This window comes from Lissotriton vulgaris, chromosome 10 (genome assembly GCF_964263255.1).
Source record: "Lissotriton vulgaris chromosome 10, aLisVul1.2, whole genome shotgun sequence".
Taxonomy (NCBI): domain Eukaryota; kingdom Metazoa; phylum Chordata; class Amphibia; order Caudata; family Salamandridae; genus Lissotriton; species Lissotriton vulgaris.
The window spans coordinates 262,619,474-262,638,358 of NC_141698.1; the positions used below are offsets into that span (position 1 = coordinate 262,619,474).

The window sequence follows — 18,885 nt, forward strand, 5'->3', positions numbered from 1 at the left end:
GCACATATTTCAAAGACTCCAGCATGTTTTAATTCCACTGCTTTCTTAGGATCTGCACTACCAGGACTCATTGGTGACATATTCCCAATATATATAGAGATAGGAACAGTGGTCCCAAGGCAATAAATGTACATGCAATATTTAGAGAAACATAGGGGCATATTAGCAAGGAACCTCGTTAAATTTATCGGCGATTTATCGGCAGGAAACTGATGATAAAACCGCGATAACAGGCTTGCTAATATGCAGTATAGAATTCCTATAGAATCCCAGGTTAGATGTGAAGGACATCTAACCTGGGATTCTATAGGAATTCTATAACGCATATTAGCAAGACCATTATCACCGTTTTATTGGCAGTTTCCTGCCAATAAATTGGCGATAATTTTAACGAGGTTCCTTGCTAATATGCCCCATAGTTCCCAACAATTGTTCCAATTACAATGAAAAGAGAATGTTTAATAATTATTTTTTTAAACACGGATTATGGAATATACCCCTGCCAGGGTAGTTCCAGAACAAGTTTTAAAAAACAGACAAAACAATAAACACACAGGCAAAGAAACAAGTTGTGACCAGTAAATATATGTAAAAAGAGGGTCACTTATTTCAGAAACACAGCACTTCTGCACCCAAATGATGTATATTTCTCTAAATATTGCATGTGCATTTATTGCCTAAGGACCACTGTTCCTTTCACTACGTTGTACCCTTGGTCCTTAGCGATTCTTGGGTTGCTCTTGTGATTTTGAAACCATACTCCCGATATACAGCACTGTCCTGGTACCTTACCAGAGGGAGTAGGAATATATAGTAATTACTAATTGCCTGTGACTAAGAATTATGGAAGTGTGTATTAACGTATAGAGGAAACTGGAGGTCACATTCGCTTATAAATTTACAAGCGAGAAGAAAATACACCACAAATGATAATCACAATGAATTATTGAGCGATATAGAACAACACTAATTTCAGTATGTACAGGCCCTGAAGAAGTTCTGATGAAGCAAAACGCATTGGCTGCTGATTTTTGTATAGGTTACAATCAAGTTTACCTTTTATCATATATGATCTTCAAATAATATGATGTTTTACAACATCTCATTGTATATAGTGTTCTATTATTAACTTAAATTACCATATTGATATATGACCCTGGGGAGTGCTCAGTTTACCTATATGATTACATTAGTAGGCGTTTTGTTTGGGAGGCCTTCATCAAGGGATTGAGCCTTTTCAAACCTCCGCACCCCAATTACTCACTTTTTTGATTTTGGATTGCTTACTTAGTGATAGTGATATGTGCAGTTGATCTAAGTGCATTAACTGCAACTTGTTAATCGTTTGTTTTATTTGCCCATATCTTGTTGGTGAACTCATACAGGACTCATACTCTACTCATGGCTATTTATAGCCCAGACATATCAACCCATCCACTCAAAACTCACCCATAATTCATAGAATATTTATAGTGTCAGCGATATCAATGATTGAATTCAAGAGTCCACACTGTCAGTAAAACAGTAGTAGTGCAACACTGCGTATGAGATATGTATTTAGCACTCAATCCACAATATATTCAAGAACAAGCTCTAGCATGGAATATTCATGTCCGAAGTGTATGTATCAGGCTGACATTAATAAACTCCATTTATGTAAGAAGACTGTTCAACATTCAACTGCAACAGACCTGGCTGTCGATGCTCACAGGACATTTTACTTCTTTTGCAGTGTGTGCTCACAGGGAGAGCTTCAGTGCTCCACGAAGAACTGTGAAGGTATGTACCAGGGTTTTTACTCTTTACTATTATGTTGGATCCTTCTTTTCACTTTTCATTGTGCAAGCACCTTTGTTTTTCCTAACTCAAAGAGAAATGGAATCAGGCAAATGGAAACCTGCAAGTAGTTTAGTGGTACACACCCACACTTGGTAGAGAGAAAGGAGCTGTGCATGTTCTTCTGACAGTCATCAATGAGTAAGGTAACATTATTATGTAAAGCCATTACAGACTTCAGTCTTTTATCACTACGCAAAGTGAGATTAATTGTAGTTACTTTATATTACTTACTAGCAAGGTCTACATGACCAAATATTCGAAAATAGCTGAATGTTCCGAAGCAGTTGTTTGAGCCACACATTGATTATTGTTCCATAGGAAGGAAGGAGCCTGTGAGTTCAGGGCTACAGGCTGTGGAATTCACGTAGCTGAGGGCTGGACTGACTAAATGTGCTGAAGGAAAAGGCTTAAATAGTAACTGTTCAAGCTTACTTTCAACTAACACCGTGAGAACCACACTGACCTAACGCGGAGGACAGAACAATTAATATTCACCTGAGGGTAAACTTTGAATCAGAGCTTGTTTGAAACTGAACTTATAAACCAATTGTGTCTTAGGTATCTCTAACTGGAGCCTTCTCTATCCTGATTGTACTCAGCTTGTGGGTTACCGTGAATTTAACAGGGACATGCACAAATCTTCTATTTTAAATATCCAAACCCCAGGTACAAAATCAGAAGAGGACATTGGGGTTGAGCTGTTGCCACCTTGTGCCATTTACTGTGATACTTGATAGGTACCAAAAAAGCAAAGAATCAGAAAATGAATATAGTGATGGAGGGAGGAGGGGAAACCGAGTCTTGGTGAAATCTTAATCTAGTTAAGAGGCAATCCATTTGTGTCCTCTTGATTCACAAATTTGAGGACTCTGGGCTTTCCTGTGGTAGTGTTTCCAAATCCTTAGGGATCACTGGGAGTCCATCAGGTAACTAAAATGTGTTGAATGTGTGAGAAGGTTAGGATAAACATTGCCGCTGGTCTCTTGATTGACTCATCAGTTTGCTCACATAATGCTATATATACATCTTGAGTTCTAATGCATATATCTATTTTTCTATCATTCAGTTTACTGTCGATCTGTCCGTCACTATCTAGATTTGTTTTAATTGTTTTTTTATTTCTATCTGTTTCTCTGTGTGTCTGTCCTGATGAATCTTGTTGTGTTAATTCCTGCCCATATTTCTGTCTCTCTCAACCTGTGGGTTGACCAAATTGCCATTAAGAGGTTTCTTCAGTATTTCACCATAGGCCAGATCCATTGTTGACCAGGTTACATTGGAGTTGCTGTATTTGCACAGTTTCAGGGATGCGACCTTGTCCAAATGGTTGCATTATGCTGGATATATCCATCTGATACCACACAAAATGTCCATTCTCAAGTTGTTTCATAAATCCTGCCTTATGAATTTTACTGAGGTAGTATGCATTTCTCAAATGTTTGCAAGTAGCTTTGAAGGCAGATAAGGAGTCCTGCAGTGAACTCAAGGCCTTAATCTCTGCATTTCCATTTACCATTTGCTGGTATTATGAACACCATCCCTTATTGTTACGGAAATTGTATCACTAAAATGGAGACAGGTTGCAAAATGGACATTGTGGGGACCGCAGTGTTCTTTGGGACCATCATCTATTTTTCTTGTGCCCACAGGTGCCACTTGCTCAGTGGATGCGGTTCATCAGATGTTTACCAACTAACAAGGGCAGTTGATAAATGTTCAATGGCTTGTTATCACAGGCTCAGACGCTGGCTATTGAGACATTTTCTTACCAGCACAAAGAAGGAGGAACACTCCATTACCTTCCCTTTTGATTTTGATTTGCAAGGATTTTTAATATTGCTTTGATATACTGTTATCCATCTTCACCATCACTAAAAGTGCCGCTTTGCCCAGGCCATCCTTTGCAAAAGTGAACATGATTTAATTATTTGACCCCATGATCTAAAATCCTCATCCTAAAAATACTTGAATCATCTTTTAAAATGATAACATATGAAAGATTTGAGTGAGGTTTCCACATGAGATGGTACAGGGGAGAATGAAATAAACATCTATTATTCAGCGCCAAGAGGACCTTCTGGGTGAATGTGTGCTTCACAAATCCACATTATGTTATTTGACGTTATAGAGCAAAACATAGAGTGCTGACTTTATGCTCACATCTGGTAAATTTCTTTGCTTCTTGGGTACGTCTGTGTCTTCTTTTTGCAGAGGCCGTCTCATTGAGTAAATGGTCAGAGTGGACAGCCTGCAGCGTCTGCCTTCCTCTAACCGCTGTCAGTCCCAGGATCCTTGCCATCTTCCAGTCTGACAACAGGACCAACTTGCCCTCCGATCCTACTCCTCTGGCTTCTATCCAGCGTAGGTTTCGGGTCTGCCTCAACATGCAAACTGGATTCCCCTGGACTGGAAACCTGTCTCTGTGCTCTGGCGAACTGATAGAGGAGAGACTATGCCCTGACACTGATATATGTGAAGGTACAAATACTTATATCTATTCTACACAGCTAAACATTATTGTATTCTGCAACCAAACTACTATAGAATGGACATCAGTATATTGTTATGTATGCTCTATTTTTTCTTAAACTGATAACTCACTGCTATGATGTAGCAACAGTTGACCAACAAACTTGTTACCTACTGTTGCTACATCCTAAAGGCCTTACAGGACAAGCTGACAGGGCTGTCTGAGAGCCTGCCAGCACAGCACTGTTTGCCCGATTTGAATGGAAGCATAAAGCACAGCTGTTGGGGGGAGGGAAGTCAGGGAAGGTGTTGTAGTTGGGTAAAGGTAGTAGGTAAGATATTTAGGGGCATATTATCAAGGGGGTTTATCCCCGCTTTTTTGGCTATAAAAGCCAAGAAAGCGGAGATAAAATTATCTCCCTATTACCTAGCTTTTGCTAACACCAGTTAGCGACAGCTAGTAGGAGATAGCGACCATCTTGGGCCCCGCTTTGCATGTCAGTGATATTTATCACTAATGAGATGCAAGGTGGGCGTGCCAAGATGTTAGCGACTGAAAACAGTCCCTAACATCGCTATCTCCTATTACCAACTTTTGGAGATATTTGCGCTAAGCGCAAATATCTCCAAAAGTTAACACCTGCCCTGAGCAGTTCTTAGCCATGTTATCCAATGGGAGGTGGATAACATGGCTAAGAGCATTAGCTTGGTAATGAATGAATATCGCTGACTTTTCAGCGATATTCATGCATTGCGGGCGATTTTTATCGCATTTGCGATAAACCTTGGTAATACCAAGGTTTATCTGCGATGAAAATCGCCGCAGGTCGGCAATACATTTTTGTCTCTAACCAAGCAACAGCGATAATTATCGCTATTGCTTGGTAATATGCTCCTTAGTTTTAACATTTGGGACAGGAGGAGAAACCATTTTATATATGGCTCTCCATTACTTCTCTGACTCCGCATAGCAGTTGAAAGCAGGGACAGATGTGTTTGGGGACCTTACATAATATAACATTTTAGATGGGTAAAAAGTGACTTACAGGGAAGTTTTTCACCTCTGGGCTTTTAGTCACATCTTAAACAACTTAATCTTTGCTGTCTTTGTCTATTTCCAGTCAGGGTTGAATGTTGGTATTCATCAACAATTTACTGATGGGTGCCGTCAATGAGATCACATGCATATTTTCTCTAGTTAAGGGCAAGAGTAGATGTGTTTCCTATGTGTATATTTAAAAGGAATGTCTGCTAATTAATTCTGCTGTCAGGGAGGTTATATCTTCTCCATGCAGAAACAAAATAAGTTAAGCGTAAAACTGCAAAATTGTTTACTTTGCTGTTTTCATCGTTGGAAAACTGATCACAATTTGCATTCAGAAATTTCATACATGCAGGTTTGCCAGAAACTCTACAGCTTATATATAAATCAAGGAACACTCATATCAATGGATGTCTTTTGGAATGCCAAAAAATTTAATTTTACTTCAATCATAAGAGAGACACAAGAGTACATTTCCAATTTTTTTCCTTTCTTTCAGGCCCTCAGTGTTACGTTTTCAGCGCAGTGTGCATCATTGAAACCCCATATTGCATAACTGTTGTATAATATCCCCACCTTTAAAGCCAATTGCAGTGTTATTTATTAGTTTGATTCTCTCTTTTCTTTCTCAGATCTCTGCCTTTGGAGTGAGTGGAGCCCCTGGAGCCCTTGTCGTGAACCCTGCAGTGGGGGATTCCGTGTTCGATGGCGTCACGTCCACCACCCAGCAGGGGGCAATAGATGCCACGGACCAAGATTTCAGTCTGAGAGCTGCAACACTGCGGCTTGCCCAGGTGAATCATTAAATAAATATGCTTATGTAGCTACCGACTGCACATAAGAGCCTCCAAGCATATCTAGTCTGCTAATCCCCTTGCAGATAAAGACCCACCACCTGACCAAAGGCCTTGATCTTCATTGTGGTGGAGAAACTGACTCTAGTCACACTCACCACTAAATATAAGGAGGCGGAGAAGGCAGGGATTCTACCAATCAGATTGCCACAGCCCATCTGTGCCATCTCCAGCAGTCCAGCAACCCTCCAGAACTTAAGGATGTTTATGCAAGGGCAAGATTGTAGATCTCTATCTTATCACTCTAGATCTAAACCCCGTTCTGTTCAACTGAACCTTTATTGCCTGTCGTTGAGGAAAGAAAGTGCATCCAATACCAGGTTAACTTTGCTAATGATGGACTCGACTCAGAAAAACCACAAACTACTTCTAGCTTTTAAAGATTTATTATAGAGTCAAGGTTAACTGCAAGTACAGGCATCTCAAAATGAGATTCAAAAGGTATACAGGCACCACTACATACATGTGCTCTCGAAAAGCCCTTAAGCGAGCAAAGAATACAACTAGGACTAATTCCAAAATTAAAAGGGCTGCAAGCATCGACACATATTGTGACCTCTCCGTCATTTACAAGAGGAGGGAAGGTTTCAGGTTAGGCTGTCCCTACCCTGCTCTAGATGGTATCCTACTTAACAGAGTCCCAACCTACCAAAAGGTGTCAGCTGTGAATGACTTCCTAAGAAGATCACCCACACTTAGTCTCTAGGTGAAAACCTATGATCGCCAGTCATGACCCCTCTCTGCCTACCCATCCGCTCTCTAAAGGGTCCTCAGGCATCTGCTCTAACTCCACCCGGGGTGCTGACCCTAATACAAAATCACAACAACATTTGAGACGCCCCTCGTGAGACGCCCCTCACGTGGTGTCGCTTCTGGCTTTTTCCATGATGATCTTCCCTTGGGCCTCGTGCGTTAGCGTTGACCTTGCTTCTCAGACTCTTCTCCGGCCCGCCGATACCCCCTAAAACATTCCTGAACCCTCCTCCATGTCTGCACCAATCTCTTGAACAAAACTCTATTCATCCAATTATTAATTGGATCCCCCTCACATTTGCAGACAGACATCCGTAGCTGAGTCTCCATTCTCATAGACTTCTAACAGAAGTTTGCAACTTATTTCCTGACACAAGTCGGCCTGTACCAGTGCATGTAAATCAGAAATCCTTTCATCATTTCAGGCCTACAACCCTTTCGCAAAAGTTAACTAAAATAACATGTTAGCTTCTTTCTCTGGCATAATAAGAAAACACATGTATGGAATATAAATCTAATGGATAAACAAATCGGTGTATCATTAGTGCAATCCATGTCTATGCAAAGCAATCTACGTTTCTAAACCCTTCTGGCCTAGCCATAAGGCCCGTTCCCTTCTATGCCTTGCAGCATGACTTCTTCCATTAGCAGCTACATAACATGGATCCTGATTAATCACTTCTAATAAAGGTATACATTTTCACACATGTTTGCATTAGTTCCACTTCTATATGAAATCTCTAGATTAACTACACATTTCAAGGTATAGGTGAATATATTTTCAGCACTCATAGCATTTCTCTTTATGATTTGCGCGTACTACTTGCAACTCTGGTGCACTCATACATTTTGTTCAGTTTGCGCTCTCTCAGTTCCCCCCTTTGATGACCCCTAGGGGTCATCACCAACATTTAAACTGAACTAATTGCTAATGCCCCTCGTTTCTGCGTTTCCAGAGCCCTCAGACTCCGGTACTGGTTGTCTTGCATTGCAGCCAATCTCTGTAACTGCTCTTTTCTGGATCTCTCCAATCTATTTGATCTATACCATTGGTATGACCTCACCAGTCCCCACAACAGGATCACACAGATCACTATTATGATGATAGGTTTCAGCACATACCACACAAAACTCTTCCCTAGGTTGGCGAACCAACCTCCAACTTCGCCCATTCCATGACCCACTTTTTCCCAAACATTTACTTTAGTTAGGTCTTCGATCTCCTTGTGAATATTAGTTATATTCATAATGACCTTCTCAAGAGGTTTTGAATTGTCTGGAATGTAAGTGCAACATTCCTGGACCTTCAAAGCCTTACAGACTCCGCCCTCTTTTGCTAGCAGGACGTCTAATGCAAGACGGTTCTGAAGCACCATGGCCCTTATCGATTGCATCTCTCCTTCCACCAGCATTAAGGATCTAGCAGTGCTGGCAGACAACCTGTCTACGACTATTGCCAGTCGCCTAATTTTGACATCATTGAGGATCAGTCCTAAGAGAGGAAATGCAGCTCCAAATACATCTCCAACTAATTCTGCATCTCCTACATCTCTTCTCCCTCTCGTCGAGGCCTTGCCCTCGATGATCTCTAAATCTTGAGCATGGTATATTTTGGGAAAAACTATTGCCAAGTAACATGATCCATACCAATTGTCAGGTAGTCTCACGTAAGCATTTCTCCCACATACAAAATATACATTTGGAATCACTTGCATTCCTTTCAAGAAATCCTTTGTGTAATATTCTAATCTGAAAGCATGTTCACAACTGACTTCTCCTACGAATACATTTTCGTAATACGTTTTGCTTCTGTGAAGACATAACTTCCCTCTCTGCGTCTTATCCAAAGCTATTGGACCACTACTACCCTTTCTCTTGTGTGCCTTCTCTTCCTCGGTCCAATCTGTTTTCCATTGTCCTGATTTCTTCAAAATCTTTTGCCTTCTATATCGATCATCCACCTGCCCTATAAACTTCTTTTCGACTTCTGACACCTTGCATGTCAAGTTATTTCGGCGGGCATGTGAAGTATCTAAGGTATCCCAAGGAATGAAGAACTTGGCCAATCTGTCTTCACTCTTCCAGTAGTCCCATTTGTTCATTTGCTTGTAATTTGGGACCTCTGGTAACACGGAATCATAGTTAGAGAAATAATACTCAAAACTATCTCTTCCGTAAAATATACTAAGCAATAAGCTACATGTAATGCCATATGTCAACGGGAGGTGATGATATCTAATGCCTTCATCTACAGACGCCGGCAGTTGCATGCAGACGTAGCAATCTTTGACATCCATGGCATCCACGTATTCATACAAAAGTTTGGCATAAGCATTTGACCTATAGTCGCCTTGGGACTCATCCATGTGTAACCTACGGGCTTCTGCTGCTAATAACGCTTTCTCCTGTATGTTTTCCCCTTTCTTACTAGCAACAGTGGGTTTTGGTGTCACTACAGACTTCTCGTCTGCTACCCTTGCCTCACTCTCATGTCCCTTTACATATGATACAGTAACTACTAAAGCTATTAGAAGTATCACTCCTACTATTAGTGTGCCTATTATACATTTGGCTCTATGATTTGGGCTACCGGCCTCCATTTCTTCAGACAGTATGGTTCTTTCTTTCTTATTTCAACTCAAAATTCTTTTCTTCTTTGTTCCTTTACAGTCTCTTATAATCTTTCAGTCTTTAGAACCGCACAATTGGAAGCTGGCAATCTCCTTTTGCAGAGTCTTTAAAGCTTTAACACAGACAACCCTAGCCCTTCTCCGTCAACTAATAGGAAGGTCCCTAAGATTCTCTGCTTCCTAGGCGCTAGGTAATCTTCTTTTTCTTACTTATTTACAAAGTCTTTAAGCATCTACAATCAGGCTTGTGCCTGCAGCTCGGATAGCATAGTTCAATATTTCCAGACGAAGAATGTGCTCTTCATGACTGGTTATCTTTGTTCCAAAGTCGGGGAATTGCAATTCGGTGAAAAACATGTGCTTTAACTTGCTCAGGTGGGGAGGGTTGGGGAGTGTGAACGTTAGTGACCCTTCTGCTTCGACTCCAGGCACTAACAGCTGTACTTCCACTGTGAGGATGGGTTCAGAGCTGGTCACCAGCACCGCTCGTATCCTCCCTGTCTCTCGTTCCCAAGACATTTGTCACCAGATATGACCACTCAGGGGTGGCGTATCTTCGGTTAGGCACACGTACTCTCCTTGACCTTCTCAGATCTGGTGCTTCAGCGGCCTGCGCACCTTCCTCCGGGTCTGAATCTTCCGATATTGGAGCAAGGGTTCTCTCTGGAGTTGACCTCAGGCTAGAACTCCTTCTTTGCGGCCAACTGGCTTCTCCACGCCTTACCCTTCTGCTCCTTGTCCTTCTGGTTTGCTCGCGCTCCCTTTCAGACTGGTCGGTGTCTGATTCGTACTCCCAGCTGCTTCCTCCTTCTGTAGCGTCGTCCGTTTCACTGTTGTACTGACCGTCCTCAGCTTGGTCAGACACGTTCCCTTCTTCTTCTTGCACCTCCACAGCTTGGCTGGCCCCCTCTATGGCTTCTCGGTCCGCAGCTGGACTTCCATCCGAGAGAGGAGCTGTTTCTTCCAGAGGTGCTGGAACCCTCCGCGTATGAGACGCGTGGATCCAGTTGGGCAGGCCTCCCACCTTCACTGCAGTGTTCGTGATCAGGATGATCTGGTAGGGCCCACGCCAACGAACATCTAGACAGCTTCTTCTTACGTGCTTTTTCACAAGCACCCAGTCTCCAGGGCACAGGTCATGGCACAGGTCCTGGCACGACGGAACCTCGGCAGCCTGCACCTGAAGGGACACAGAATGAATGGCGTCAGACAGCCCCTTACAATAGTCCAGGATCATATCATCTGTGATGTTTAACAATGCAGCAGTTGGTACTGATGGCAATCTCATTGCCCTCCCCATTAACACCTCGTGCGTTGATAATCCCGTTCTTCTGTCTGGGGTACTACGGATGCTCATAAGGACCAGTGGCAGAGCATCGGGCCAACTCAGGGACGTTGACGAACACATTTTAGCAATTCGGGACTTGATGGTGCTGTTTATCTGTTCCACAATTCCTGATGCTTCTGGTCGATAACTACAATGCAATTTCTGGTCTATGTTCAGGGCCGCACAAATCATCTTCACAAGCTCGCTGTTGAAATGTGTTCCCCTGTCTGATTCCAAAGAGGCCGGTACCCCGAATCGCGGGATGAGTTCCCTAAGCAGTAACTTGGCTACTGTGAGGATGTCACACCTGCGTGTAGGGTATGCCTCGACCCATCTGGAAAATATGCAAACAACCACCAGGACATAACGAAGGCGGTTGCACCTTGGCATTTCAATAAAGTCGATTTGCATCCTATTGAATGGACCTCCAGACCTCCCTATGTGACTCAATGTAACTGGTGTTCTTTTTCCTACATTCAACTGCTGACAGGTCACACAACGCTGGCACACTGCTTCTGCTGTTACTCTGAACTTAGGGTTGTACCAGGTTTGTCTGAATACTCTCAACATAGCATCTCTCCCTAGATGTACTGGACCATGTATCTGTCTGGCCATTGGGCTCACCATCTCATTGGGCAACACTGCTCTTCCATCTGCTGAAACCCAGAAATGCGCTTCACCTATCACACATCCTGCTGTCTTCCAAGTTTGCTTTTCAAAATCGGGTGCATTTTCTTGCATACATTTTAATTCATCCCAAGTGTCTACAGTCTCCAATATCATGGCTAATTCAGTTCTTACATTTATTCCGCCCACCTCCACCTCCGTGAACGAGTACCCTTGTTCTGCACAAAATCTCGCGACTTCGTCGGCATATCTATTGCCTTGTGACACGAAGTCCATATTCCTGGTGTGGGCGGTACATTTTACAACTGCAATACCCGCTGGACATTGCAAAGCTTCTAACAGCAAACGTATGAACTCTCCATTACGAATGGGTGAACCTGAAGAAGTCATGTAACCTCTTTGAGACCATAATTGCCCGTAATCATGAACTACCCCGTAACCATATTGGCTGTCGGTGTATATGGTGACTCGAATTTGGTTGCTTGCCAGGCAGGCACGCGTCAAGGCAATAATTCCAGCTATGTGAGCGGAGTGTACTCCTTCCAGGCATCCGGCTTCCACAACTCCAGTAATTGTACAAACAGCATAAGCTGCTCTCAGCTGCCCAACTTCGTCTCTTACACATGAGCCATCGACAAAGAAAACTTCATCGGGGTCAGTCAGTGGCTCATCCACGATGTCGGGTCTCGGTTTGGTGCATAGTTCAGTCACATCAAGGCAATCATGGTCTGTACATACATCATCATCAATGTCACCTGGGAGTGGCATCAAGGTGGCAGGGTTCAAAACAGAGCATCTCTTGAGAGTCACGTTCTCTGCAGCAAGAATGACTTGCTCATAGCGCGTGAGCCTGCTATTGGTCAGATGCTGTGTTTTGGTCCTGGTCATTAACAATTCAACAGAATGCGGCACATACACCTCTAACGGGTGCCCCATCACAATGTTCTCGCAACGTTCGATACTGACACCTGTTGCAGCAACGGATTTGAGACATCCGGGCAACGCTGCGGCTACTGGGTCTAAAGTAGCCGAGAAGTAGGCAACTGGTCTACGGGCATTCCCATGGATTTGGACCAAGACAGACAAAGCACAACCCTCTCTTTCACAACAGTAGAGCAAGAATATTTTATCGTAATCAGGCATTCCCAGAGCAGGAGCACGACACAGGTCCTCTCTCAGCTGCAGGAACGCCATCAAACAGTCCTTGTCCCATGGTACCGGATCACTCACCTCCTTGTGCGTCAGTTTTTGCAAGGGTTTTGCTTTCAGTGAAAAGTTCGCTATCCACTGTCGGCAATACCCCACCATCCCTAGGAACATCCTGACCTCTCTCTGTGTTTTGGGCGCATTCATCTTCATGATTGCCTCTATTCTGTCTGGGGACACCTTCTGTTTCCCCTTCTCTATTCTGTGCCCCAAGTACTGCACCTCTGTCAGGCAGTACTGCAATTTTCCCGGGGACACCTTGTGCCCATTTGCAGCTAAGTGATTTAGCAAAGCAATGGAGTCTTCCCTGCAAGCCTCTTCAGTTTCTGACGCCACAAGTAGGTCGTCTATGTACTGGACCAGAACTGACTTCTTGGGCAGCACTAGACTTTCAAGGTTTTTCTTCAACAGCTGGTTAAAGATCGATGGGCTCTCTGTATACCCCTGTGGGATATGACACCATGTTAATACGCGACCTTCCAGCTTAAAAGCGAAAAGGAAATGGCTCTCCTCGTCCAGAGGGATCGAAAAGAAAGCCTGGCAAAGATCTATCACAGTGAACCATTCAGCTTGGAACGGTATCTGAAACAATATCACTGATGGATTCGGTACCACTGGACAACATGAGACAACTATGTTATTAATCTTTCGAAGATCCTGCACTATCCTGAATTTCCCATTGGGCTTCTGCAAACCCATAATCGGGGAGTTACACGGACTACCCACGATTTCTTTCAGTATTCCCTGCTTAATCATGGACTCGATCACGGGCTTTATTCCTGCAATCGTTTCTGGAGTCAATTTGTATTGGGGTGTTCTTGGAAACTCAGCATGCGGTTTCACTATTATTTTCACTGGGTCTACTCCTTTGACCAGTCCAATCTCTTCCCCAGTGAAATCCCACACTTCTGGTGCCACTGTCTCCCTTAGATCCCAGGGGAGCTCATCCACTGTCAAAGTGGGATACAGCTCCACACATATTCTTGAATTAGCGACTTTGAAGTCAGCGTCATCATCGTTGGTTAATACCTCCACTCCCTGCGGGGTACAATATATTGTACAATTTAATTTACACAATAGGTCTCTTCCCAATAAACATACAGGACTAGAGTCGCAAACCACAAACTGATGCTCATCGTTGTACTTCCCTATTTTCACCTCTACCGGTTCCGTCAATGAGCTCGTTATTCTCCTGTTTGCGACCCCCACCACTTGAATGGTCTCTCAAGACATGGGCAGGCCTGGAACTGCGGCTGATCTTATCGTGGATCGGGTGGCTCCTGTGTCTACTAAGAATGTCATGGGGCACCCTGCCACTTCGGCCTCAACATAGGGTCCCCGTTGGTCCACATCTAAGGCTGCCCCGAGGGTACAGTCTTCTCTCTCTACTCTCTGTCCTGTTAAGGGATCAACGTAATAGCACTCCTCTCCTCCTACAAACAGAGGCATCTGTCTATAGGTCTTCCCCGTTGTCCCTATTCTGGGTGGTTGAGGGAACTGAGCTCGCGGAGCTGGGGTCCCCCCTTTGACCACCTTCCCTTGGTACGGCGTTACTCCTTTTCCTGGAGTGCTTTGAGCCTCTTCCTCCTCTACTTCTTGTTCTCCAATTTCAACGTTGTAGGGACACTCGCGTTTCCAATGCCCCACCTCGTTACACTGGTGGCACCGGGTCGTCTTTTTCAATGCCGCAATGTCCACCCTAGGTCTAAAGGTGGAGTTCTCCTCATTGCCCTTGTTCTGACTATACTGTTTCTTACCCCCAGTCCCTATTCCCTGTTGCTGTTGCTGTTGTCCACCCTTACCAGCTGACTGCATCTGCACCACCATCAGTTTTTCCTTTAGCTTCTTTGCCTTTGAGTCTATCTCATCACAACAGTACCTAGCATATCTCAGAATTTCATCCAAAGGTTTATTTTGCCAACAAATCAAGTGTTGCTGAATCATTAAACTAATATCCGGTCTCAAACCCTAGACAAACTTAGACACAAACTGCCCTATGTCTTTCGGGTCCATAACATCCAACCCGCTATATTGTTTAAACGCCTTCAGCAATCTCTCATAATATTCATGAACTGTCTCTTTGGGTTCCTGCCTAGTTCGATCTATTTTGACCCAATCTATGTCCTGCATTGGCATCTTGTCTTTCAGCCAAGTTATCACTCTCTCGTATTTTACCATTACTGTCTCGGACGGTCCATTGGTCCGTGCATCTCTCTCTGGTTCTGCTGTGGGCCACTCAGCACTAACCTTACATGCTGTCCACAAGTCTCTTGGTACCACTATGTCAAACAGTGTGTTCAGATCTATCCATAGTACCTTGGAGATTTTTACGAACCTCTCCACCTGTTTGTACCACTCTACTGGGTTCTCCCTCAATTTAGGGAAGGAGTTGGTAAAGGCTGCTAAGTCTCCCCTACTCCACGGCACATGCACATAATTCCCGTTTGCAACCTCACACAAAGGGTATGCCTCTACTCTCTGCAGTCCTCCCTCTGGGGTCATCCCAAGCATACTTCTCCTAACGGTCCCTTTCGTGGACCACCTTTCTTCCCATTTATCCAGCGCTCTCCATGTCCTTATTCCCATGATCAGTTCCCTTATGTGTGTTTTTAATCCTATTGTTCTTCTCTCATCTAGGTCCTGATCTGAATAATGTAGCCTATGGTTACCCTGTAATGCTTTGGTCCTTGACAGGTCTACCATATATTTTCCTGCCAGTTCGACTAATTTCTCATGTGCCGTTCTCGCTTTCCGAGTGATGTCCTTTGCCATGAACAGTATCTCATCCTGTTCATACATCTCCATTCTCTCTAGAGGCAAGGTACCATCCACCATGTCATCCAGATCTGATTTTAGGCTGGCGACATCAAGTCTCTTGGCTTTTATCTCGGCTCGCAGTATGTCTTTTTTAGGGGGTTCACTAGTCTCTCTCCCGTCCCAACTTCGAGTCCTACGCTTGGGCTCAGGGGAGTTAAGGGGAGTTCTCCCTTGTTCCCATCTCTCTAGGTCCCATGCTCGGCCATCCTGTCTTGGAAGGTGATGAAACACGGGCCTGTTTCCCCCAATCTCATTTTGTCCACTCTCTCTGTCCTCTCTTGCTCCCTGGTAGGATTCCCTGCTGTTCTCCCTTCTGTCGCTATTTTCTCGTTGCCTAGTGTCACTCAAGATTCGGTAGGTTCCTTCTCGGCTCCCCATCTCCCCAGGACTGCGTTCCTGTCCGTAGTCACAGGGGTTATGGCGAGGCCTCTCGCAACTCTCGTTCTGCCCACTATTGTCAGACGCATAGTGGGTGCACTTAAAACTGTTCCTGTACTCCTGCGTTCTCCTATCCCCTTCGTTGTGAATTGGGCGAGACACCCCCCCACACTCGGGGCTCCTGTTTTCCAGGTCTGGTCTCCCTCTTCTCCTGGTAGGACAAGTGTCTCCTCTACTGTCCTGACCCTTCCCGTCCCACTCCGGACTGCTTTCGTCAGCCCCACAGTGAGTCCGGGTCCTGCTGTCCTGGCTTTCCCTTCCAGCTTCCGCTGCTATGATGCTCTTGTGAGCCTCCACTGCCTCATCCCATTTCTTCATGTACTCACTTAGCTCCTGGAAGGATTTCCGTCCTGATCCCCTCAGATCCTCCGGCCATCTAGGGCCCCCCGGATCTCCTATTGGATCTACTGCTGTATGAACTGGGGTGCTCCAATCTCTCGGTCTTGTCAACTGACTTGGGGAATTGATTGTATCATTCCTCCTTGTCATTTCTGCTCTCTCCCTGTCCAGTCGTACCTGTTCCTCCCCTTTTGCTCTCACTGGGTCGTAGATCGATACTATAGGACCTATAGTAACAGGTGCTTGCAGGGCATCTGGCAGTGCGTAGGAAGTGGCACACTCCGTTTCTGGCACCCTTTGTACCACAAACCTTCCGACTACCTTCTGCACCGGACTAGGTTGAAGCAATTCTTTACTTGCCGTGGGATCCCAATCTGTAGTGGGAAGCGGTCCATACTCCCCTTTACCAGGCCCCCCTTCTCTGCATGGCTCGACATTTCCTGTCTCATTATTGTACGGGGGTGGCCTATCTGTTAATAACCTATTTATCAGGCTACCTTCTGTCTCGCTCTCTTCATCCTCCTCGAATGGGCTCTTGTTTCCTGCCACCTCTAATACTGGGTACAGTTTATTTACTTCTAGGTTATTCACTCTCCATCTTTTAGCATCCGCATCCCATTTGGCATCCTGCACTGCTCTTACCGATCGTTTCACCCTTTCTTGTCGTCTATTCAGGTTCCTCTCGTGCGCTGCCCTAATCCATGCATTGAGAGCTTCAAACTGGGTCGATCTAGGCATAGGTCTCATTGAGGTCATGACTGCTTTTAATCTGTGTAGCACCTCTAATCTGAACGTCCCGTACTTTGGGAACGTCAGTTCCTCATTTCCTTCTGTAATCTTACTCCACTCTGAATTCCACAATATAGTGTGTAACCCAACATTTGTCGCCATATAATAAGCCGGCGTACCCTCCGGCGGGGCTTCTTCCCCATCATAAGATCTTCGTCTCTCTCTTTTAAACGCCGCTCTTAACCATTTAAAACATTTCATGATTAAACGTACAATTTCCAGCCTCGCTATGCTGTTTACTTCCTGATGACAATCCACCAATCCTAGCGCGGCTTTGCTAGCTGGCCTATCACAGCGCGGTCTTGCTCCGGCCGGCCAATCCCAGCGCGGCACTTTCTGACGTCACTCGTCTCCGCTTCGCAGCAGCACCCCTCCTTTCTCAGCTCGTCTCCCGGTCACACATGCGTCTCATTCATACACCGAAAAATGACTACTTCCGACCAAGCCGTCACTTCTCTTGACTGTACGTCCACAGTCTATCTGTAATTGTCACCACAACTGACGAAACGTCTTCCGTCTCTCTGATAGGTTGCTTACACACAGTAACTTCCGACCAGCGTCCGTTACTCACGCACTCACACTTACGTTCCCCCTATCACGGTCCTGCGGGCGATCAATGGTACCTCATGACCCCCTTCACACTGGTTGACAATTACTCTGGATGTCCGATACACCCGAACCACTTAAGCTCTCCTTGAACTTAAGATTTGCACCGGTTGCGCGCGCTCACAACCTGTTCCGCAGTCACTCTACAGGCATTCAACTCCGCCAGACATTACAACATAGATACAACACAAAAACACCGCAATCTAACACGCATGACCCTTTATACTCACTCTCGACCGATACTGCTGCTTTTCTGTCTCACGTCATCCGGACCTTCTTCGGCGGGCGGTTCTTCCGATCATCGATCTCTAGGGGCCTTGGGGTAATCTAACCTGGCCTAGATCACCTTCCTCAAGAAGGCAACCATCCTCTATAGCTACCAACTGCAAGATTGTAGATCTCTATCTTATCACTCTAGATCTAAACCCCGTTCTGTTCAACTGAACCTTTATTGCTTGTCGTTGAGGAAAGAAAGTGCATCCAATACCAGGTTAACTTTTCTAATGATAGACTCGACTCAGAAAAACCACAAACTACTTCTAGCTTTTAAAGATTTATTATAGAGTCAAGGTTAACTGCAAGTACAGGCATCTCAAAATGAGATTCAAAAGGTATACAGGCACCACTACATACATGTGCTCTCGAAAAGCCCTTAAGCGAGCAAAGAATACAACTAGGACTAATTCCAAAATTAAAAGGGCTGCAAGCATCGACACATATTGTGACCTCTCCGTCATTTACAAGAGGAGGGAAGGTTTCAGGTTAGGCTGTCCCTACCCTGCTCTAGATGGTATCCCTACTTAACAGAGTCCCAACCTACCAAAAGGTGTCAGCTGTGAATGACTTCCTAAGAAGATCACCCACACTTAGTCTCTAGGTGAAAACCTATGATCGCCAGTCATGACCCCTCTCTGCCTACCCATCCGCTCTCTAAAGGGTCCTCAGGCATCTGCTCTAACTCCACCCCGGGGTGCTGACCCTAATACAAAATCACAACAACATTTGAGACGCCCCTCGTGAGACGCCCCTCACGTGGTGTCGCTTCTGGCTTTTTCCATGATGATCTTCCCTTGGGCCTCGTGCGTTAGCGTTGACCTTGCTTCTCAGACTCTTCTCCGGCCCGCTGATACCCCCTAAAACATTCCTGAA

The 18,885-nt window shown here is 44.7% G+C and overlaps 1 protein-coding gene across 1 annotated transcript in view; it reads left to right on the top strand.

Annotated features, from left to right (window-relative positions):
- Positions 1-18,885, top strand: part of LOC147685082 (SCO-spondin-like) — a 1,395,910-nt gene that overhangs the window by 1,281,861 nt on the left and 95,164 nt on the right. The window contains exons 78-80 of the mRNA XM_086939757.1: positions 1,733-1,779; positions 4,051-4,317; positions 5,983-6,144. Coding sequence (XP_086795883.1) covers positions 1,733-1,779; positions 4,051-4,317; positions 5,983-6,144 — 476 coding nt within the window. The remainder of the gene's footprint in view (positions 1-1,732; positions 1,780-4,050; positions 4,318-5,982; positions 6,145-18,885) is intronic.